Raw genomic sequence first — 24,998 nt, 5'->3', positions numbered from 1 at the left:
AGGCACAAGAGACAAAGGACACTTAAGTAAAACAGGAAGTGATCAAAACACCAAGACAATAACTAACATTCAAATTGACACTAAAGGGAAGGCTAAGAAAAATAACAAAACAATGGAGCATTAAATAATAAAAACTCAGAGCCCAAAACCCAAAGTGCTGCATTAATGGAAAAATAAAACCTCACTGACTGCAGTAGCTGGTCAAGTTCAAGCAGTCAGTGAGAACTGACCAAAGTGACCAAGCTCAGCCTTTGTTGGCCATCCCTCAGATTCTGAGCAGTCAGGAAGAGAGGCCTGGGTAAGGACAGCTCAAATCCTACATGGGACTAAACAAGTCAGCAGTTGACCACCAGCCAGTCCACACTTCAAATCCCTTTGCCCCGTTCAGCAATATATATATTCAATGAGAAGTGAACCCGGGTAACTGGCAACTCTGTTGTAAAAATCCTAAAGCTGAATCCCATTTTAAGCTGTTGGCTAAGCTTAAGGGCAGTAAGATAGTTAGCCACACACCTTTAATGAGATCAGACAGCATCGTTTGGGACTAGGCTTAAAGATTTGCTTTCTGACATTCCTGATAAGCTGTGTCCGAATTCAGGGGCTGCAGCCTTTCAGAGGCCAATAATGTCACTGCAAAGCAATGAAAGCAGTCCAAAATCAAATGCATCCTTTTCTCAAGAAGGACGCACTGGGTGAATCTTTCACAGCCCACCCAAAATTCATTGCATGCTGCTTTTGGTGGAATTTAAAAAATAAATAAATAAAAGGCAAACAGGTAAAGTAAACCACCATGCTATACCATCTGGAAAGCAAAAAGGGAAAAAACTTTTAAAAGGTTATTTTAAAAGGAAGTATTGGGTTTCATCTGGCGGTACAAATGTTAAAATAATAAAGAACTGTAAAACAAATCTGGCAAAATTTTGGTTCCATGGCATTAGTGATGTGAATCGCTACTCAATGCAGCTCAGGTCCTACATGCTTTTAAACCCTTTACCACCTACAGAAAGGACCATAAGGGTTCAGTGCTTTGTGGATCAGGCGGCAGTTAGAGGGGGCAGTCCTGGTGGTCTGATCCCCGGTGTCCAAAACTGGCTTGTGGCACATGGAACATCACCTCGGTGGCAGGGAAGGAGCCTGAGCTGGTGTGAGGTTGCAAGAATCTGACTCACCTCAACACAAAACTCAGGCTCTGGAAACAGTTTCCTGGAGAGAGGTTGTACTCTGCTCCACTCTGGAGTGGCCCTAGGTCAGAGCTGGTGGGCAGAGGTAGGTATACTTGTATCCCTGCGGTTCACTGCCTGTACATTGGGGATTTCCTCAGTTGATGCACCACAGTACCGAGCCTTCTCTAAGTCTCTGGGTGGGGTGCTGGAGAGTGCTTCATCTAGGGACTCCATTGTTCAGCTGGGGGGCTTCAATGCTCACGTGGGCAACAACATTGAGACCTGGAGGGGCGTGACTGGGAGGAAGAGCCTTCGCAGTCTGAACCCAAATGGTGTTATGTTATTGGACTTCTGTGCTAACCACAGCTTGTCCTTAATGAACACCATGTTCAAGCATAAGGGTGTTTATAAGTGTACATGAAACCAGGACATCCTAGCTTGCAGGTTGATTGAGTTTGTAATCACATCATCAGATCTGTGACCATATGTTGTGGACACTCAGGTGAAGAGAAGTGCTGAGCTGTCAACTGATCAGCACCTGGTGCATCAGGTGATGGGAGAAGATGCTGGACAGATCCAGTGTACACGAGAATATAGTGAGGGTGCGCTGGGAACATCTGGCAGAGGCCCCAGTCCGTGAGATCTTTGATTATATTCTGAGGGAGGCTGGGGACACTGAGTGAGTGTTCTGCACTTCCACTCCTTATGTGGCTGCAAAGAGCTGCACTAAGAAGCAGTGAAATTACTGTAATAACCACATGTTGGCTGTAAAAGGCAATTCCTCAGCTTTGAGAAACTATTTGAATTTTCTGATAGGATGAACTCTTGGACAAACGTGTTGGTGATGATACACTCAGTGTTTAAGGGTTAAACACTGGCTCTGGATGTTGGAGGGCTGTCCTAGCTGACATCTCTGCAACACTGCGTGGAGCTCCGGGGCAGTGCCTCTGGATTGTCAAACTGGGGTGATGGTTCCCCTTGGGTACCAGAGGGTGTGTTCCAACTACAGGGGGATCACTCTCCTCAGCTCCCCAGGAAAGTCAATGCCAGGGTTCTGGAGAGGAGAGTCCAGGATTCAGGAGGAAATGCCATTTTTGTCCTGGTCAGAGGGGGGTTGGGCTACTGTGGGGCTGACTCAATCTCCCTGATAAGATGTGGAGTTTATCAGCAGCTAGGTCAGGGAGATCAGTCCAACACAGATCAGAAGAAGACAGGACAGCGGGGGGTAGAGCATCTGTTTCCAAAACATCCCGAAGAAAACTGAAATAAGCGGCAGTCCAAGGCCGCCAGGGAGCCAAATTTCTGATTTTATGACTTGTTTTTGGTACAGACTGTACTGATTAATTTGTTGACAGCCTTTTTTGTTGTGTACTTTGATGAATTTACTAATAATAATAAAGTTAATAAAGCTAATAAAGTTTTGGAAACTTTTACCCATTAAATTATATTTAATTTTGATTAAACTGATTAATTCTAGTTGGTTTTTATGACCCCCTCCCCCCATACTAAGCTGGATTTACATGTCTATCATCAAACAAAAGCCAGAGTAAGATTTGCAAAAACGCTAATAAAAATAAAATGTTTTCTCACCACACGAGCATTCAAAATCAGGGCAAATGAGCCAAATTTTAAAAAATATCAACTGCAATTATCTCACCTGCTGACAGGCTACTGTCAGTGATCACATAACTGAGGAACAAAACATACAAAAGAAGAGTAGGTTAAATAAACCAGTCATTCATCCATCCGTTCTCTTCCACTTATCCGGGGCCGGGTCGCGAGGGCAGCAGCCTAAGCAGAGAAGCCCAGGCTTCCCTCTCCCCAGCCACCTCCACCAGCTCATCCAAAGGGACCCCAAGGTGTTATAATCTCTCCAGCGTGTCCTGGGTCTGCCCTGGCGCCTCCTCCCAGTGGGACATGCCCAGAACACCTCACCCAAGAGGCACCCAGGAGGCATCCTAATCAGATGCTGGAGCCACCTCAACTGGCTCCTCTCGATAAACCAGTCATTTCCATTAATAATTAAAACTTTAAAATTATGGGATAATCGTAACTGTAAGTTTAAATGTAATGGTAAATGGTTATCAGTACACTCAAATTGAACTGTAAAGCCAGGGGTGCTGAGACACTGAAAAACTTGCTTTGAGTATTAATAGCAAGGTTTTGTTTACATTTCACCTGACTTAACTTAAAACCAGGCTCTAAAGCTGTTGTCACGCATGACGATCAGAGGCAGCCAGGCTGGAACGTTATCCAAAGTTGCCCTTTTTTGTATGCGGCTCACAAATCAGACACATTCTTCCTACTAACGATGCAGACTAGACAGATGGGACATAAGGCACAGGAGCTGCAAATAACATGGACTATTATTGCCACGCCGCTGCAAATTAAACATCATACGGACTTTGAAGATTATTTAATTTCCATAAACATTTAAGACTTTCTTGAACATTTTTGTTTTCACATGTGTCTTCAAATAAAGGCCACAGTGCACATGTTTAGGTATGGCATTCAATTTTAAGAACCATGATAACATTTTACTTACGGAGTTAATACCTCACATCCCAGGAACACAGTATTATTACTAGAAAGTCTTATGATTCAAGAATAAAGCGATACAGCTTACCACAAAGATCCAAACAAGTCAAATTTATTTATTTCACTACTTTTGAAAATGTTTTCACATAATTACATACAGCAATGTAGTCTGGCTTAAAACTCAATTTAAAAGGCTTGTGGTCCAAATGAAAGACAAGAGATGAAGCCAAGGTAGCCATGGCAACCGCTACACACCCTCAAACGTCTCTGATCAGCTGTTCTCTTCAATTACTCTGCATTCAGCTGGAGGAGATGCAGTCAGCACAGCTGTCCAGTGCTGAATCTCAGCAACCCTCCACTGAGGCTTCTAAGAGCTGCTGGTGAGGAAATTCCCGACTATTATGATCACATGATTCCAAAAGAAGTAGTTATCAAGACAATGTATCAATACAAGAACCTACTACTACAAGAAACTACAATAAAGGGATTAATTTCATTCATTCATTCATTATTCTTTCATTATCCAGGGAAATACTAACTTCAATAGTTACTTCCTCCAAACCATCAATGTGTTTATTAGATCCCATTCCTGCTGGAGTGTTCAAAGAAGTCCTTCCATCAATTGATCATTCAATCTTAAATATGATCAATCTATCTTTATTAGTTGACTATGTACCACAGGCGTCTAAGGTGGCAGTAATTAAACTTTTCTTAAAAAGCCATCACTTGACCCAGCTGTCTTAGCTAATTATAGGCCAATCTCCAACCTTCCTTTTCTCTCAAAGATTCTTGAAAGAGTAGTTGTAAAACAGCTAACTGATCATCTGCAGAGGAACGGTTTATTTGAAGAGTTTCAGTCAGGTTTCAGAATTCATCACAGTACAGAAACAGCATTAGTGAAGGTTACCAATGATCTTCTTAGAGCCTCTGACAGTGGACTCATCTCTGTGCTTGTCCTGTTGGACCTCAGTGCAGCTTTTGATACTGTTGACCATAACATTTTATTACAGAGATTAGAGCTTGCTATAGGTATTAAAGGTACTGCACTGCAGTGGTTTGAATCATATTTATCTCATAGACTCCAATTTGTTGATGTAAATGGGGAGTCTTCTTCACACACTAAGGTTAATTATGGAGTTCCACAGGGTTCTGTGCTAGGACCAATTCTATTTACATCATACATGCTTCCCTTAGGCAGTATTATTCGGCACTCCACTCTTTTCCAGACAAGAACCGTGGCCTCAGACTTAGTGGTGCTAATTCCAACAGGACTGCATCATCCACATAAAGCAGAGATGAGATCCTGAGGCCACCGAGGTTGAAGCCTTGGCCATGCCTAGAAATTCTGACCAATTGGTGACAAAGGGCAGCCCTGGCCGAGTCCGACACCTACCAGAAACTAGTCTGACAGCAATGCAGACGAAGTTCTCACTGCAGTTGCACGGGGATTGAATGGACCATAACAACAGGCCAGATACCCCATACAACTGAAGGACCCCCCCCGACAGGATACCCTGATATCCAGGGGTTTTAAATTCCTTTACATTTTTTGTTTCTTTAACTTTAGGTTTCTTAGTCTTTAGTCTTTTGCATTATGGTTTATTCTCTCATATCTTGTCAAGTATTTGTCTCCATGTTGGGTGTTTCTCTGTCATATTACTTCCTGTTTTATTTTGATAGTGGTTTGCCTCCTGTGACCTGTTTTTAGTTTTACCTCCCCATGTCATGTTGCCTAATCTAGTTCAGCTGTGTTTTGTTCCACAGCTGTCTCCAGTCTGCCTGATTAGCTTCTGCGTGTCTCAAGCCTGTCTTCATGTTTGTTGTCCTCGTGTGTTCCACGCCTTCGTGTTAGTGTTTGGATTCTGCTGTTTATTCTGCTCTGGACTTTTGATGGACTTCCCTTACTCCATCCTTGTTCCCTTATTAACTGAGGTTCTTTTGCCACAACCATTACAAGAACAATACAAAACATTAATGTCAATCCAACTTTATTTTTAAGTTGCTTGACATAATGCAAAAAAATAAACAAGTACCAAATACAATAACAACTGTTTAAATATTTGTAATATACATATAATATGGATTCTCTTAGATAACGATAGACTTCAGTTTGTTCATGTAAACGATGGGTCTTCTTCACACATGAAAGTTAATCATGGAGCTCCACAGGGTTCTGTGCTGGGACCAATACTTTTTATACATTCTTCTCTTAGATAATATTGTTAGAAAACACTGCATACATTTTTCATTGTTATGCAGATAATTGGTTTATTTATGCATGAAGCAAATTACAAATCAATTCATCCACAGGCATAATTAAAGACATACAGTAAAGGCCTAAGTGATCTCTAATTTCCAACATCTAAATTCAGACAAAACTGAGCATATTGTACTTAGAAACATGATGCCTAACCAGATAGTCTGGATGACCGCGTATAGCCAGCCAGTTTTTAAATTTGAGAGATTTGTGACATTTAGTGTGTATGAAGTGTATAGTTAGTGTGTTGTGTAGTCATAGACAAGGCAGATGCTGCCAAAAAGCGGCTAAAGTCAGACTGAAATGTAAACACTGTCTTCAGGGGTACAAAAGGAGGCGGGACAGTGTCAGGCCGGTGATGTGGCCTTCAGTCTTGTGGTAGACAGGAGCCGATTTTTGGGGTGGCACGAATAATTTGCGTGTCACCTTATTGTAACACCTGATAGTTGTACAAAAAAACACCTGAAGCACTGCTTCCATTTTTTTTTTTCCATCAATATTTTTTTTTTTTTTTTTTTTTTTTTTTTACAGATATATTTGCCATATAGCCAATACAATCAACAAGACAAACAAAACCCCCTCTTAGATACATATCTGCATAAATTCCTCTAAGTGTACAGGAGATAGTAGTCCACTGCTGAAGCACCCTTGTTTAACATTATGGCTTAACATTGATCTTGTCTTTAGCTGGTTTCTTCATCTTGGGACAAGTCCATTCCTTCAACAAAATTCCAGAAGGGTCTCCAAATGTTTTCAAATAGTTCGCTTTTCCCTTTTTGGAGATAGGTTATGCGCTCTAAAGGTAAAGTCTTCAGCATTTGCCTGATCCATTGTTTGATGCTTGGTCCTGTTGTTCTTTTCCAGAATAGTGCTATCAGTTTTTTAGCTTGTAGTAGACACATATCAATCAATAAATGTTCATATTTGGTATACAGAGTTTTTTTTGGATACAGACCTAAAATTAGAAAAACCGGATCAAGTGCAATATCTTTTGAGACAAGACATTCTATAGTTATTTTGATTGTTTTCCAGAATTCTTGAATTTCCCTGCATTCCCAGATACAATGAAACCAAGTCTCTTTTTCTTCTAAACATTTTGTGCATGTGTCTGGTATACTAGGATTGTACCGATTTAAATTGACTGGTGTAATATAGATTCGCATTAACCATTTATATTGCAGTAACCTTAAGTAAGAGTTAACAGTTTGTTTTTGAGCTTTTGTACAAACCCTCTGCCAATCCTCCAGTGATAGATTTACTCCTAGGTCTGATTTCCAGGCTTCTAGTTTCCGTGTTGAGCCCTCTGGGGAATTAAAAACCATAAAGTTGTAGAATTCTGAAATCGCACCTTTCCTTGTGCTATCTTTGCAAGCCATTTCTTCTAGTTGGGATTTTGGTGGCTTTGTCAGATCTTTGTTTTTTGTCCTAATGTAATTTCTGAGCTGAAGGTATTTAAAGAAGTATTTTCTATCTATATTAAATTTTTGCCTGAATTCTTCAAAAGACAATATGTAAGCTGAATTTGCTTGATACAAATCATGAATTTTATCAATTCCCTTTGAGGCCCATTGTTTAAATACAAAGTCTGCTCTTCCAGGAGTAAAATCTTGGTTTCCCCATATAGGAGTAAACTGTGATAGTATAATTGGTTCTTTGGTGAGTTTCTTTACATCATACCATATTTTAATCATGTTTTTAACAATAGGGTTAACTGTTTTTCCCAACAGTTTTGGGACCGAATCGGAAAAAATGTACAAAGGTAAAGTTGGACTTAACGATTCAGATTCCATTTCTGTCCATTGAGGGGCGTTCCCGGTATTAAAGTAGTATCTAATAGTCCTGAGTTGGGCAGCCCAGTAATACCACTTCATATTCGGACACCCTAGTCCTCCCTCCTTATGTGGTAAATGTAAGAGCGACATTCTAACCCTGGGCCGTTTATTTTGCCATAGAAACCCAACAATTAACTTCCTAAAATTATTTAACCAGTTTGCGGGAGGCGGCAGGGGGATATTTTGAAAAATATACAATACTTTTGGAAGTACATTCATTTTGTAGGTGTTGATCCTTCCAATCAGTGATAAGGGAAGGGGCATCCATCTATTGATATTTTCAGTGATTTCTTTAGTTAAACATTCATAATTCTTCTTTACAATCATATCTAGGTTTGAAAATATTTGAATTCCTAAATAAGTGAGTTCTTTAACAACCTTAAATGCTGAATTTATTTCTGGGGACCTTTCTTTTTCATCCAGCAATAGTAGTGATGATTTAGCTTTATTTAAATTATACCCTGAAATATGACCATATTCCTCTATTAAGTTAAGCAAATTTGGAATAGATTCTTTTAAGTTTGAAATGAACAGGATTATGTCATCTGCATATAATGAAAGTTTGTGTTCTACTTGTCTAATTGTGATGCCTGCTATAGATTTATGGGATCTTACAGCTATAGCAAGAGGCTCCAATGCTAAAGTAAATAGCAAAGGGGACAAAGGGCATCCTTGACGACATCCTCGTTTGATCATGATTGGTTTAGACACATTTTTATTTGTTAATATTTCTGCAGTGGGATTTAAATATGATAGGTGTATCCATTTTTTAAAATTATTTCCGTAACCAAAACGATTTAAAATGTTGAATAAATAGGGCCATTCGGCTCGATCAAACGCCTTTTCGGCATCTAGGGAAAGAAGTGCAGTTCCTGAATTAACACCCAAGCCATGTATAATGTTTAGGAGCCTCCTCACATTGTGTAGACCCTGCCGTCCCAAAACAAACCCATTTTGATCCCTGTGTATCACTGAAGGAAGTGAGTCTTGTAAGCGTATTGCTAGTAATTTACAGAGTATTTTTAGGTCGGCGTTAAGCAAACTTATTGGCCTCATGTTCTCACATTTATTGCTGGGTTTCCCTGGTTTGGGTAGCACAAAGATTAAAGCACTTGTCATAGATTTTGGTAGGCAACCACTGCAATATGCCTCCTGAAACATCTCTAAAATAGGTCTTGTTAATTGTTTTTTAAATTTTTTATAAAAGTCTATAGGGAACCCATCAGGTCCAGCTTTCTTTCCTGCCTTCATACAGTCAATGGCCTTAGCCAACTCTTCTTCTGTAATTTCAACTTCCAATTGTTCTCTATATCCTTCATCTATCGAGGGAATATCTAACTTATTTAAAAATGAGTCATGTTCCTGTATATTGGAGGTGTCTTGAGAATCATACAGTCTTTCATAGTATTTTCTAAATTCTTAATTAATCTTGATTGGGTCTACTAAAGTTTCCCCTTCACTATTAATAAGAGAGGTTATGTTTTTTTGCACTTCCAGTTGCTTTATTTGCCATGCCAAGAGTTTCCCCTGTTTTCCTCCTTGTTCATAGAATGATTGATTTAATCTTAATAAACTGGAGGCCGCTCTGTCTGCAGATTCTTTTTCATATTGCGCCTTTAGTAACAGCAATTCCTTCTCTGTTTCTGTGTTGCCATTTCTAAAAGTTTGTAGTTCTAGCGATTTAATCTTAGATTCTAATAGTTGCCTGCTCTTGCGTTGTTCTTTAGATTTTGACACGGTGTAACTGATTATATAACCCCTCAAACATGCCTTAAAAGCGTCCCATTTTATACAGGCTGAAGTTTGTGTGGTATTGATACTAAAATATTCGTCTATCTTTTCTCCAACATAATTAAGAAATTTCTCTTCATTCAGCCATTTCTGGTGTAAGCACCATCTAGGAGGGTCACTCAATAGGTTGTTGTTAGAATATAGTAAATTACAGGGAGCGTGATCTGATAGTAGTATACTATCGTAGCAGCAATCAGTTATATTTGAGAGTAATTCCCTTGAAATCAAAAAGTAGTCAATACGCGAGTATGTTCCGAATGTTTTTGAATGGCATGAGTAGATTGTTTCAGTAGATTTTAAATGTCTCCAGATATCTACTAAATTTAATTCGTTCATGAAATTACATATTGTTTCCCTACTCTTGGTGTGTGTTTGGTCAGCTCCTGAGGCCCTGTCCAGAGTGGGGTCCAGAGCACAGTTCCAGTCGCCCCCTATTATGTAATTTCCTGTCAGTGATGAAAGGGCAAGAAAGAAGTTGGTATAGAAAACATCATCATCAGAGTTGGGACCATACACATTTACTAAGTTCAGAGTTTCTTGTAAGATGGACCCCTGAATAATCAGATATCTCCCCAATTTATCTTTAATAACATTGGTCACCTGAAAAGGAACGGATTTATGAATCAGGGTCATTACTCCTCTGGCTCTTGATGTAAATGGAGCTGCATATATTTCCTCCTGCCACCTCCTACGTATTTTTATATTTTCTTCCTCCAAGAGATGGGACTCTTGTAAAAATACTGTTTTAGAGTTTAAATCTTTCAGTTTGTTCATGACTTGTTTGATTTTTTTTGTTTTATGCAAGCCTCTACAGTTCCAGGATGTACATTTAATTTCCGTCCTCTGCACCATGTCAACTTAAAAGACGCTGATGCGGTAACACCACAAATATGTCCAAGAGGGGCAACAAAAACAACTGAACAATTAACATACACCCACAATCCCTGAATTACCTGAACAAACAAAACCCCATTCCCAACCAAATAGTCAGGCCCTCCCAGTATATTGCTTCCAACCACAGACATGTATAGATCCTTAAAATCTATTCTTCCCATTTTAACCTCCACCAACAAATAAAAATAAATTATGTACTGTGCTCGATTCCTCCTGTATTTCCGACAATCTAATTATCCCTATATATTTGAGGTGGTCTCTAGTCTGTATTACAGAGGTAGAACATCAAAACAGAACAATGATCCTAGAAATAATAAGATATATATAACAAACAGTATAATAAAGAGTACAACTTCACGTTATACTAAACATTATGATGGTCTAACAAAAGGATATATTTAGCAGAGACACACCAACGCTGCATTCCGTCAGTATTGCATCTATTCAGTCACTCCGTTGCACTTATCTGTCCCTTCTGAATCCGATCGATGAATGTTTGGACCTCTACTGGTGTGTTGAACCTGAACGTTTCCCCTTGGTACGTTAGCACCAGTTTAGCCGGAGGGATGATGCCGTGTCTCAGCCCGAGCTCGCGGAGGCGCTTGCGGACTCCATCGTACTGCTTGCGTTGCTTGTGTATCTCCGTAGCGATGTCGTTGTAGAATCTCACCCGCTGGTTCTTGTAGAGGATATCCGTCTTTACTTTACTTGCTTTGAATATCATATCCTTTTGTTTATAGTTGAGGAACCGCATAATTACGGTTCTTGGGGGTGCTTCTGCGCTTCTTTTCGGGCCAACGCGGTGAGCTCTTTCGAGAATCAGTGGATGTCTCAGCGCAGGCAATTCCAACACTTCTGGTAACCAGCTTTCCAAAAATCCACAGGCATCGGAGCCCTCTGCACCTTCAGGGAGGTTTACCAATCTAAGGTTGTTGAGGCGAGATCTCATTTCCATATCAACTATTTTTTCCTCCATTACCTTCTTTGTTTCCTCCAAGCTCTTAACTTTGTTAGTTAGCGACAATTGCTCGTCTTCCATCATGGATAAACGTTCCTCAGCATGCGTCAAGCGCTTCGCACACTCACCCACTTCCTTCCTCACTGCTTCTATGGCTGTCATAATACCATCAAATCTTCCAGAGAGCTCAGACTTTAAGCTTTTTATTGCTCCAAGTATTTCTGCTTTGTCGCCGAGTGAGCTGTTTATTTCGCCGCTGTTAGCTGCTGGCTCTTCTTCACCTCCCTTGCTGTTGCTCGGCTCCTTGCTAACTTTTTTGTTAGCCTCGTTTGTGCTAAGCTCCACGTTTTGTGGTCCGTAGTCCGTCAACTTGGATTGCATAGTTATTTTTGGCTTATCTTTGGTCGTCCTTCCAGGGCCTGGCATAGTTTCACCAAAAACAGACTCAGTTATCGTTGTTGTAGCGTTCAGTAATATTTAAAAGCGAGTTTTCAGGATTTTTGTCAGGAGCAGTGTCGAACGCAACCTTCTACCTTGCGGTCATATCCGGAAGTCCCCACTGCTTCCATTTTAATGTAACCAGTTGTATATAGTTTTATTTTTTTGCTAAATTTGTACCTAAGTTTATGGGATTTACAATTTATATTTGAATTTGAAGTTTAAAAAAAAATTGTTCATTAAACATGTTTGTGGTTTTCACAATTTAAAAAAAAAAAAAAAAAAAAAAAAAATCGAAATTTTTTCTACTCAAATTTGATGTTAATTTTGAGATTGCAGCACGGTGGCGCAGTGGTTAGCACTGTTGCCTCACAGATAGAATACCATCTGGAAGGCCTGGGTTCGATTCCACCTTGGCCCAGGCCTCTCCCCCTCTCTGTGTGGAGTTTGCATGTTCTCCCCGTGCTTGCGTCGGTTTCCTCCCACATTCCAAAGACATGCACTTACTGGGGTTAGGTTGATTGGCTAATCTAAATTGCCCATAGGTGTGAATGTGAGTGTGAAAGGTTGTTCGTCTCTCTGTGTTGGCCCTGTGACAGGCTGGCGACCTGTTCAGGGTGTACCCTGCCTCTCGCCCTATGACAGCTGGGATAGGCTCCAGCCCCCCCCCGCGACCCTGACCAGGATAAGTGGAAGCGAATGGATGGATGGATGGATGGAAATTGAAAAGACAAATTTTGAAATTTGCTTGCTTGGGGGGAAGGAGGAGAAGGCCAAACTCCTTGAAGGAGGCGTGGGTGTGTATAGGTCAGGGTGTGTGGTGGAGGAGGGAGCAGAGGGCAGTGACCTGAAAGTGTTCAAGAAATTGTTTAACTTATCTGCTCCTTTCAGGCTGCCTACTGGTTATCTGCCACCTTCAAACCATTTTTTCATTCATTCCACTCCACACATACCTCGTACTGTTCTGCTCAAGTTTGGCCTCCAGCTTCCTCCTGTAGGAGTCCTCAGTTTCACCATTAGGTCACTCTGCACTCTCCTCAGTTCATATTTGTATTTATCTTGCATTCAAAGAATTGTATATATTCTGTGATACAGCCATTCAAGCTGTTAATGTCCTCTCCATGAGGGTCGCTCTGTTCTCTGTTCGGTCCTGCAGTGCCCCCACAGCCTCATCCATCCACCTCCTAACAACAGCTTGTTTAACAGCAGCAGCAGTTTGGTGTCGGCAGGAGTAGATTATGGACAGAGCTGCTGAGAGAAGCGAGTGCAGTGGTGCTGTATGCATTAGCAGTATGAGCATACAGCAGGAGTGGAACTATGTGGTCTCTAGTAGGGCATACTGGTTTAAAGTCTAGTGACACATGGTTAAAATCAGCAGTAATAACTATAAAAGCACTACAATGCTGGGTTAGCAGGCATTCTACAGTGGAGTGAGTGAGTCACACCCTTCCTCTGCATCAGCTGATGCTGAATATAAACAACAAGAACAATAACAAAGGAGAATTCCTACAGCAAGAAATATGGACGTATTCCAACAGCTCCACTTCAATATGCAGACCACTGGATTAGTTATTAAAATAGTTAGGTAAATATGTTTGTGGTTTCCAAATTAAGTTCTACTTGGATTTGATGTTTTTTGTGTGATTTTTTTCGGTGTTGTCTGTGATTCCGTGTTTGCGAGATGGACAACGTTAAAAATCAGCTGAAACGTGTGCCGCGGCGGCTTTATTGTTGTTTCCGTTCGACATCCTCAGACTGCATTAGTGCATTACTGACATCAATATTAAAATGCTGTCATAAATGATAGCATTTTAATATTGATGTCAACACAGTATTGATCCTCAGGTATTGATGTTCTGTCATAATGCGTTTCAAAAAAAGGTCAGCGATGAAAAAGAGGACGTCACATTTTTAATGTCAGTGTGGCTGTTTAATGAACACGGTTTGTAAAATCAGGGCGCTGCTTTGTTCACAGCAAATTAATAATCATCTTAAAATTGGGCTTTCACGCTATCACAAATCTCCTGAATATTCATTCAATTTATTACTTAACCACACAAAGTGCAGTAAAGAAAATGAGCCTTAAACCATTATAGCTTGGTGGCTGCTGCTTTTAACAGCATTATTAAAGAGAGGATGAATCCCTAAATTTATTATGCATCAAAAATCTTAAATATTTTTCTATTAAATTAAATACTTACAATTAAATAAACAAAAATCCAAATTCAAATTCATGCAAAAAAAAAAAAGTTGCTTAAATTTATATGACTTAGAATTTAAACAACTTTTTTGTTACAGTTTGTGTGAATTTACACATAAACTGTAAAGCAAAGGAAGCCCAAACCTGCTAGAAGGAGCATTTTAACATGACTAATACAATTATTTAACATGAATGTTTATTTCATTAATTAAATTAGCAGCACAATATGCTGGTGGTTTAGCAGTTACACAAAACTCTGTGGACACATTTCAGAAGTGAAAAAAGTCACATAAACTTCGTATCCTGTACTTACATAAGCTTTATCTCACAATTTAGTGCATTGTTTTCTCTTACAAATGAATGCTCGACTTTACCGTGTTGCACATGTTGCGGGAAAAAGACAAACTGATTTTCTTAAATCTATTGAGAGAAACCTTTGCAAAGGTCATCTTTGCACAGTCTTTGTACAACAAAATTGCAATTACATACCCAAGAGGTACACAGAGGTTATTAGAGTTGAAACACAATTTTTCCACTACAACACAACCCCACACCTGCTTTTCTCAGTCTTTCTCCACTAATGTGCACTGAACAACAGAGCTGACATGATAGGTGCTGACACCTGACACTACACATGCCTCATTCATTCTGCTTAGGTGTCGTGGTTATAAATATTATTATTACTGGCAAAAACCTGCCCTACGGGCCTGCAGCACTTTTTCAAATTCTTCATTCCATATTTAGCGGCGACTCAAATAAAATTCGGTCACAAATACAAATGTTGATGACCGTGAAGCTAACAGAGAACGAAATGTCACATTCGCAGAGGAAATGAATATATACAACACTCAAAAGATTGAGATTTATAATAAATCTTTTTTAAAAAAAAAACAAACACTTAATAATCGCTGCATGCGTGACGATGTTTGTGCAAAGTTTCGTTAAGATTGGCTCACCTGTTAATGAGAAGATTGGGTACGTACAGACATACATACACTATGACTGTCAGCTTACTATAACGCAGCCTTGAGGTAAACAGTTTTTAAGGTGAAATATGAAGGTAAAATGTAGAGTAGCCAAAAATGGCCAATTATACCCGACGCTCTACATTGGGCAAATTTAAAAAAAGAGAAAAAAAAACATCTCCTTCAGATTGGATTCATCTGATATTGGCTGGACAGCTGTGGAGGGCCAAGAACTAGTGCCAAACCGAACAACATCTGGATCCCATCCAGATTCTGGATCTGCAGGCTGCTTGGATTTAACATGGGAAAATTATGAGCACGGACAGCAGGTCCTCTGTGTCATCGCTGTGATTCAGTGTTTGTGAGACGGACAGCGTTCGGATCAGCTGAAACGTCTGCCGGGGCGGTGTTGTTCTGCCCGGCACTACTGTTGTTAACATCTGTGTGTTTGTCTGTGGTGTGCGAGTAAGATGTGTGCCTATCAGACAGTATAAAGCAGAGAGCATAAGGATGCAGTGGCAGTCGGTTCCACTTCAGTCCATAACAGGGATGTGATGGACTACAGCCTGTGTGTGTGTGAAAGGTCAAATATTGTTGCAAAGCCCCTCAAAGCATAAAGACGCACACACAGATGTTTGTGTTTGCACGTTACTATGAGGTGGTGAAAATAAATTGATGTAAAATCTTCATCTTTGTCCTGAAACCATGTGGTTTCTCTTTTACTCTGACATCACCAAAGCACAGTGACGTAAACGAATTCAGAGCCAATATCAATGAAATCATTAGCTCACGCCACTTCATCATATTTTTATATATATCAGTACACAGAAGCCCACATTGCCCCTGATGTATCCACTGATGTGTGTTAAAGATGATGCAAAAACCACATGTATGAGTGTGTGAATGGATGAATGTGGTTTATAATATAAAGTCACTTTGCGTGATCACAAACACTAGGTCTATATAAAGTCCATTTAAACCTCTCGTTTGCTTAATACTATAGTGGACCTTAATATTAATGGAAAGGTCAATAGGGAAGCACTTGAAAATATCCATAAAGTAAACCGTCAGTGCTGCAGGAGATGCAATTTTGGCAAAAACAGGAGACAAGAGGCAGTAATGATCTGGATCTTCTGATCAAAGTGACTGCAGTGCCACTCCCACAGCAGGATGTCCACTCAGCACGACCTATGTTCTTTCTCCAAGAGACTCTGATGTCTGGAAGAATATGACAAGTCAGTGAGGTGTCACTTCTTCTCTGATAAAACAATCTGTAGTTAAGTAAGAAAGTAACTTAGCATCAGCAAATCGCCTGCCACACTTACCCATTAACACATACAGTGCTTTATTTTATTATTAATCTACCCCACACACACACACACACACACACACACACACACACACACACACACACACACACACACACAACCAGTGTATTCTGGGGTTCCGTATGTCGCTCCACAGACACTTCAACATGTAGTTTAATAACTTGGGGTTTGAACCGCCCATCCGGTTAATGGATGATCTGGTCTACCTCCTGAGCCAGGTGAGTGAAGCGTAAGCCGTACAGTGTACGGTGATAGTTGGTGTAATTTAACGAACGGCATGAATGCTGAGCTAATTTTAAGCAGGTGACCAAAAAGACCACGAGGGGAAGACCGGACTTCTGAGCTGGACTCTGGTTTAGTCACAGACCTCTCCAGTGGACGCGTTCTTTTACTTAAACTGAGCACTCAAAATGTTTCTACTAAAAGCCACACTCACCCACTCACACACACACACACACACACGCGCGCATTCTTTGCCTTTAAGAGCTTTTTAGCTATCGGACACACTCTCGCTCCAATGGATGCATCGCAGCAATTTAGGGTTCAGTATCTTGGTCAAGGACACTTCAGCCTGCAGAGTGGAGGAGCCACAGCTGCCCCACTTCACAGCTGCTCCTTTAAAAGAACAAAACAATTCCCTCACTCTCTGACAAAGAAATTAAGATAAATGAAATTAAAAACCCTACAATACTGAGGAGTTTGTGCCACTCTCATCCAAAGATAGAAGGATTTCTTGAGAGAAATTCAGTTGTCTGATAGAAAAATGAACAGGCTCTGTGTTCAGTATTAGATGACATCAGTTTTCATGGATATTTCGTGACTTTTATCCCAAAGAAACAGACTTTTTAGACTTAAATTTGCTTAATCTAACTGAGTCAGCCCTTATAATGCAATAAACAAGCTATTTGTTGATCTCTGGGCCTATCACCTCTCAAGCTGGGCTGTTCCCACCAATCAGTGACTACAACAGAAGGTATTTAACAATGTACTACAGGAGAAGCTCAGAGAGACGCACGCTCATCAGAACGACAGAGTTTTACATCACCACTCGGTGGATGACTGTGTCTGAAAGTACCAAATATCTTCAAGCTTTTATATAAATGGATTCATTCACATGTTCTGGCTTAATTCTGCATGTGAATTAATGCAGAATTTGAACTCTCCGTGGTGTACTGAAGTAACAAAGACCTGTTATCAGAAACACACAAAGGTAAAACCTCCTCATATTTAGATAAATCATATTCATGCAATTTTTATTCAGTGAATCAGTGTTGAGTTGAACAAATCATTTCTGAAAGCAACACTAATTTGTTTTCTCAGGTGTTTCTGCCGTTTACATCACAAATAAGACGATGTGAAATCAGATTTATTAAAAGTATGCGGCACTAAATATTCAACCACCACTAATCTTTTCAGACCTGGTCAAAAGTTTTATATTAGGACGACATTTACAGGAAACAAATCCCAGAATTTAATAAACAAAAATCAGAAAGTAACTGCAGATTCCCGAGCTCCGTTTGGGATTTAACCAGCATCATTAATATAAATGGAAGGTGACCTTCCACTACAAGCGTAAGTTTGGAAAAGGCTGAATCCTCTTTAAAAAAAAAAATGAAGACGGTGAACAATAATATGAAAGAAGTGAATATTGTTATTGGGAGCTTGATTTCTGGATCCCCGAGTCCTCTGAATTGTTGTTGTTGTTAATAATAATAATAATAATAATAATAATAATAATAATAAGAATAATAAGAATAATAAGTAATAGTAGTATTGAGCACTGTGAACACAACAATTTAATGTGAGAATAAAACCAAACCAAACCATCACACCTTAGAATAAGTTTTTTAGAGGCTAAAGTAAATTATTTTAGGCATTATGTTTATAACTTGCCAGAGTTTCAAAAGTCCACATTTTCTGTACATTATTGTGAGTCTAACAATATTATTGTGAAATATTAACCAGGGATCTCTCCTCTTGCCCCAACTGAGGCACCTCCACTCATTTCTCTAGTTTCAGGGAATTTTCTTCTACTTATGAAACTGAAAATATGAAGTTTTTTGTTTTGTTTGTTTGGTTTTTTTTTTACAGGCGAATAAGTGAAATCATATTATTTTTATTATTCAAACTGTATTTCCACAAGCTGATTTTAATTAGTGTGGAATTAGATCCACTAATTGAAACCATAAATTCTTAAAGCCTTGTTTCACAAGAAGCAGCACTCACATGGAGGTGATGTTCTGGAAAAGGTCCTCGATGCTCCCGGTACTGTTCCCAGAATTCCCGGTGCCCTGGAATGGCAGCAGCGGGAAGGATTGACTGTTGTCAGACTTATTGCAGAAGATTTCAGTGGGCGAGCAGGTGCAGGTGAGGGGACAGTCCAACAAGGAGCTCAGGTAGCAGTGAGAGAAAACGCTGAGCAGAACCAAAACCTTCCAGCAGCAGCGGCTCCTGACGGAGCCACGCACGCCGAGTGCGCCAAATAATGCTCCCAATAAATCCATGCTGTCACGATTCAATTCCCCGGATTTTTTTTCGCAACTTCGAAGCTCAACGAGAATGAAAATGACTCAAATACTCAAAGTCCGCTCGGCGCTTCTCGTGTTGAAGGAGCGTAAACGCTGTGCTCACCTCATTCCGCTCAGCGGAGTCCAAACCGTCAAATATGTAAACATCTTCCTTCATGTATGAGCGCATTCATGCGTGTCAGAGTGTGCAGGCTTGTGGGGAATCAGAGGTTTTAATGATGCCAGTCACGCCCCCTCCCCGGCTCATTCCACCAACAACGTTTGGATAGAAGAAAAAGAGGAAAAAAGAGGAAAAATCCAGAATATTCTCCAGGTGTTTGAGATGTGGGGGTCTCGGTGCGCACTTTCCTCTTTTTCCTACATCGTTTTTGTGTCATTCCTCCATCTGTCACTCTCTCTCACGCGCTTTCTCTGCCGCTCCGCGCCGGTTCTGCCAGCAGGCGTCGGGAGTGGCGGAGAAACACAGTCAGACATTAAGAGGCAGAGAGAGACTCCATCCTCTGAGCTTCATCTCCCACCTACTAGGCAGGGTAGCGCATCGGAGTGTGGACAGGCATCAGCTTTGCGTTTGCCGTTTGGTGGTGGTATTACACACACACACACACACACTGCCATGTTGGGCACCGTGTTACAGCAATGAACTGTTTAAACTGCAAATACCACCTGGGATAAAAAAAAAAATGAGTCCAGGTCATTGTTATCATATACATCATAATAGTCTCATCAAGCTCTCCAGCTGTTGTAAAATAAGCAACTGCCCTTTATGAGGTGACAGTGCAGCAGCAAAGGTTTGGTAAGGTGGAGGCAAAGAGCTTGGGCCTTGTGCGCTTTTGCTTTGAGGCAGCTGCACTGATCGCCTCTGTGCTCACAACATGATTTCAGCCCTACAAACCGACTGAGACTATAGCCTTTTGTGACCACTAGAGGTCACTAAATGACAGCCTAAGTGTGGGTCATGCAGGCTTATTTTCTGGGATAACAGGATGTTTTGACTCTTGGGTCAACATGCTGTGTTAAGTGTATGAGCCTGCATACATTCTGGGTCACAGCAAGATATACAGTATTTGTACTGTGTTACTAAACTTTTTATAGTAACAGTATTTGTACTGTTACTCTAATCATTTGTATTATAGATTCTTTTTAAAGGTAAGGACTGCTCACTGAGGTTTCATGGAGCAGAAATTGAAAGCCAACTGTGCTGATGGTTAGAGTGACGCACCGTGTTGGATGGGTGCAGAACGGCCATGGTGTTCATGGTCAGTGTTAGGTATTTTATATCTTCAGTTGGCTAAATCCACAAAGCTGCAGCACAGGTCAGCTCAGCTGGGCTGTGATTCCCGTCATCATGCTGCACCGCTGCAGTGAACCTTAGGGTTCCCTCACCTACGACTGTCATTTCCCTCTGTAAGTGTTTTTGCTCGTGTTCTGCATCGCAGATGTTTAAGCTGTGGGAATTCATTGGAATTAGAATTTAAGTTGAAATAAAGTTTGTATTTCTTTATTTTAATATTAGTATTATATTAATATGTGTAAGTTCAGTAAGCTTCGTACAAAAATATCTGTTAGAAGAGCTACTTTTTACTTTTATACTTTAAATACATTTCAGAGCTTTTTAAACTTTTGCGTAAAGAGGTTGAATCAGTACTTCAACATTCACCAGAGTACTTTTTTTAACACAAGTATCTGTGTTTTTATTTAAATGAAGAATGTGTGTACTTTTTCCATGCCTGGTATATAAACTGCAAAAAAATTACACTATGTACATCTGGCCTTAACTCAGAAACAAGCGGAAGTATAAATGATATTAAAGCAATTATTTACACTAATACTGGTTTATTTTCATTTTAGTTCCCTTTGTCTGTTCCTCTGTATGTCTCACCATTTTGTTAGAACCTTTCCCCCTGCTGTTCTTCATTCTTGGCTTTTGATTACTTCCTGTTTTACTTTGAAGGATAGTTGTCTTTCTTTGTCTTGAGTTTTATTTCCTGTCTCAGTCTTTCCCAGATCCCCTGATTGTTCTATCCTGTGTTAATCATGTTCAGCTGTGTCTCATGTCTCACTTTCCTCTTGTTGTCTAACCACTCGTCTCTGTGTACAGTCTGCTCTTCCCTTTGTTAGAGCATCCGTGTCCGTCAGTGTGTCCTTTGTTTTCCTGGTCTCAATGATTACTTTTGGACTTCTGTTTGTTTTCCGTTCCGTGTGGATTAAATCAAAGAAAGAAAGAAAAAGCACATATGTGAACATTAAAGGAAAGACAATAACAGAAATATACTCTTCAGAATGTGTTTGTAATGTTAATAGAACGCTGTGCTTATATTTTTCATTTTGTCCTTGCACTGTAAATCACTGCATATCTATTTTTATTGCACTGAGGTTTGGGGCTAAAAGGGTTTGGTGCCAGTGCCACCCATTCTGATGAAATCAATCAGATGTTAATGTCATGACTTCTTAATGTACCTACTGTATGACCATAATGCATTATGGATGAGCCATTGATTCCTAATGGCTTGTTAATGTAGCACATGTGACTGAGCTGTGGTTTCATGATAGATGGAGCTGAAACAAACCTCTGTTTTTGGCTCTTTAAGCCTCACACACACACACACACACACACACACACACACACTACAGCATTTATTAAAACAAGCTACTGATGTTTAATATGTTTTATTGGTCTCCTGCATTTGATAACAGATATTTAAATTTGATTTATTTCAGTTTTCAGACCTATAGCAATACTGTCAGCACAAAAATGCTGGCTTGAATGCCACGATATGACTTTATCATAACATTATTACTAAATGGTAAATTGATTGCTGAGTATTCCTTTAACCTTAACTAGTAGTGACTTCTTCTTCTTCACAAATAAAATTTTAACCATTAGAGAAAAAAAAAATCATAACCATCTCACAGACATGGAATTATGTTTAGCTTCTTTTGATGCTGATATTTGTTTAAACTCTCTCGCTCTCCGATTGGTTAACTTTAATAGCTACGTTGATGGTTTGGAGGAAGTAACTATTAGACCCCATTCCTACAAAACTTCTCATAGAAGTTCTTCCATCTATTAATGATCAATCTATCTCTAATAATGGGCCATATACCACAGGTCTTTAAGGTGGCTGTAATTAAACCTCTACTTGAAAAGCCATCTCAGCTCCTATTGGACTGAAATCTTACTGACGGGTTTTTGACAGTGTTACCATCATCCACATATTAATCGAAAAAGATCAGATGAATGAACCACACATGAAGCCTCGAGAAATGAACCTTTTTTTTTTTTAACCAATTGGATGGAGAGCTTCAGGGCTTCGTGAGGCTTCATCTGGCCATCACACACGCAGAGGAAAACAAACAGGTGCGGCATCGTTACAGGCTGAAGGAGCCGGTTTCACTACCTGAAGGTCTTCCTCCATCCTAAGTAGTGATCAGCAAATCAGACAATTATCAACAGGGGAGTTCTCACCCCCAGGTGTGCAAGACTCCAAGGGCGGGAAACAGAGGAGACAGAGGTGTGGGTATCTCACACACAGGCAGAGGGAGAGTGGAAACAAACGAGCAGAGATAGCGACAAAAGGGTGAACCAGCACAACATTAATCTTCATCCAGTCAGACCTGAGCAACAGCACTACAACCACACTCATATCCACACCAGAGGGCTGGTACGCTGCTGTGTGGAGGACTGTTGCCACAGTCTCAGGAACACATTGCTTTTTGAACCAAATAGATGTTGCACTGTCTTTGTAGCAACAGCAGTGCTTCATAATTACCTCAAACAGTGTGGCTGCCCAGACCCACAAAATAAATATATCACAATGACCTACATGTTCCCATGGTAGAAGTAGCCAGTGACATAACTGGACACACTCACAGAGTCTTGAGTGATATACAAATAATTGACATCTGTGTTATTTTGCTTTATATGTTACACTCCCCATTATCTGTATTATGCATTTTATTTTGGACATAAAAGATGGTCCATTGCTCTAATAAATTTTGCCATAATGCAACAACAGTACAAAGGTTTTTACTTCACAGGGGTACATGATTAATAGAGGCACTGCTACCAACAACTCTGACATATGAAGCATTTTCAGTGAATTCAAGTTCTTCCTTTAAGTATTGAAATTTACACTCATGGACTTCAATAGCAAGTTTCTCATGAATGGTCAGCTTCTTCCCTCTGTTCCTGTTGCCTGGGCTGCCAGTTAGACTGGCTGCTGCTGCTGCTGCAGGTGCGGTGGGCTGATTTTCAATCAAGCTCAGGTCATCTTTTGTCTACAGGAGAATTCTAGCACTGGGCTGAAGCATTCAAGGGTTGAATAAATAATCTTTATTATCAGAGTGCTAAAGCAGGATATATGTCTGTGTAGATTCTCAGTCATCCAGGTCATAGTAGTCTCTGGAGCTTGAAAAAGGCGACTAGACTTCTTTTTGTTTCTTGAAGACGTTTCACCTCTCATCCGAAAGGCTTTTTCAGTTCTCAACCAAAAGGTGGAGAGACCCAGGTATTTAAACCCCTGTGGGCGTATAGCTCATGCTAAATGAATGAGTCCTATACCACATGAGTATTGGAGTTTCTTCCCAGCTGAGCTGATCAGATGGTCATCATCTGGTTGTTGGCTTTCTGTCATCCCAGTCAACACGTCTCCCAGCTCATGTGTGTCTGCTCCAACTGTCATGAAACACTCCCTACAAGCAATGGCAGGTTTTTTTTTCCCACAAGACCTTTAAAAGGCAATAAAGGAATTGTATTAATTGTTGTGTTCTATGAGAACATGCACACATCAAAGTGAGTGATTAGTGCAATCAGGCCATCATAAAAAAAAAAAAAAATATATATATATATATATATATATATATATATATATATATATATATATATATATATATATATATTTTTTTGTTTTTGGGTTTTTTTTCCCGTGGTTGAATCATGCTGTTTGTTTTTGATTACCGAGTACTGCTGAAGCTTATATGGAAACACACACACACACACACACACACACACACCCATTTGCTGAACTATGCAGCCAGTGGTTTTTAAATAGGTTTCTGGAAAATTTTAAATATTGCACATCTAAAGTGCCTGTTTTGATTCTGTAATTTTCCAAAGAAGCAAAACCAGTTTGTCTGCCTTTGTGCTAACATGCAGACTTTAATGTCACTGCCCTTCACAAGCAAGACACTTCTTTTTGGAACTGAACCTCATTTAACCAAGTTTAGAAAATGAGGTTCAAATTTAGCTCGGTTATCTTTTTCTTTTTTTTAAAGAAAGGTTTTAATGGCCATTTTGCCTTCATTAGATAGCGAATAGTGAAGACAGACAGGAAAGAGGGGGAAGAGAGAGGAAGACACTCACCAAAGGGCTGCAGGTCAGACACAAGCCCGGCCTGCACCAGGGCCACATGGGTATGGTCACCTGATCAATGAACTGTTTATACCCACACTATGATGTACCAGCTGGTGGACCCTTCTCCATTTTTACTTCTTAAATACTCAGAATGTAATTTCTTTCTGCACCGCATCTCGATGACAATAAAACTGAATCTGAATCACTCTGGAAATCTCTTTTTATGCCCACTCAAGTTGTTGACCAGTTTTCAGTTAATTAATTGTGAGATAAGCTAGGCTAGTGACAGCTAGCCTGTTTCCAGTCTTTGTGCTAAGCTAGGCTAAAAATAAGCTACATCTTTCTATTAGACACAAACTTATGAATCTTCACATCTCAGTCTGTTGAAGTTATTCAGAATCTATTTCCAAAAATTACACTTTACATGGTCATTAATTGTAGTGCATTATCCTTTGCTACAGTCCATAATAACTGAGCAGTATTACCCCTGTTGGGCCTCGAGACTACGAGTGTCACAGGACATCTAGAAACTGATGCAGACAGCTGGGAGTGAGATAACGCTACAGATTCTCCCTTCAGCCTGGTTAGCTTTCTTAATAATCATTTTAGCCATAACAAATATATTTATGTCCTCCCTATTGAATTATTTCACCCTCTATCTATGGACTCCCAGAGCTAGAAGGACAGATGACTCCATTTAGGAATGTAATGTCCTTATTTATTCTATGAAAAACAACACATACATGCACAACA

At 40.0% G+C, this 24,998-nt stretch overlaps 1 protein-coding gene across 1 annotated transcript in view; it reads right to left on the bottom strand.

The window, feature by feature from the left end:
* Positions 1-18,868, bottom strand: part of LOC115782310 (NT-3 growth factor receptor-like) — a 111,976-nt gene extending 93,108 nt beyond the window's left edge. Inside the window, exon 1 of the mRNA XM_030732420.1 lies at positions 18,591-18,868. Within this exon, the coding sequence (XP_030588280.1) occupies positions 18,591-18,868 (278 nt within the window). The remainder of the gene's footprint in view (positions 1-18,590) is intronic.
* Between the last annotated feature and the right edge of the window lie 6,130 nt (positions 18,869-24,998).

This window comes from Archocentrus centrarchus, chromosome 6, assembly GCF_007364275.1.
Source record: "Archocentrus centrarchus isolate MPI-CPG fArcCen1 chromosome 6, fArcCen1, whole genome shotgun sequence".
In the NCBI taxonomy this organism is placed as follows: Eukaryota; Metazoa; Chordata; class Actinopteri; order Cichliformes; family Cichlidae; genus Archocentrus; species Archocentrus centrarchus.
The sequence above is the reverse complement of the archived record's forward strand: the minus strand, read 5'-3'. Positions and strand labels throughout refer to the sequence as shown.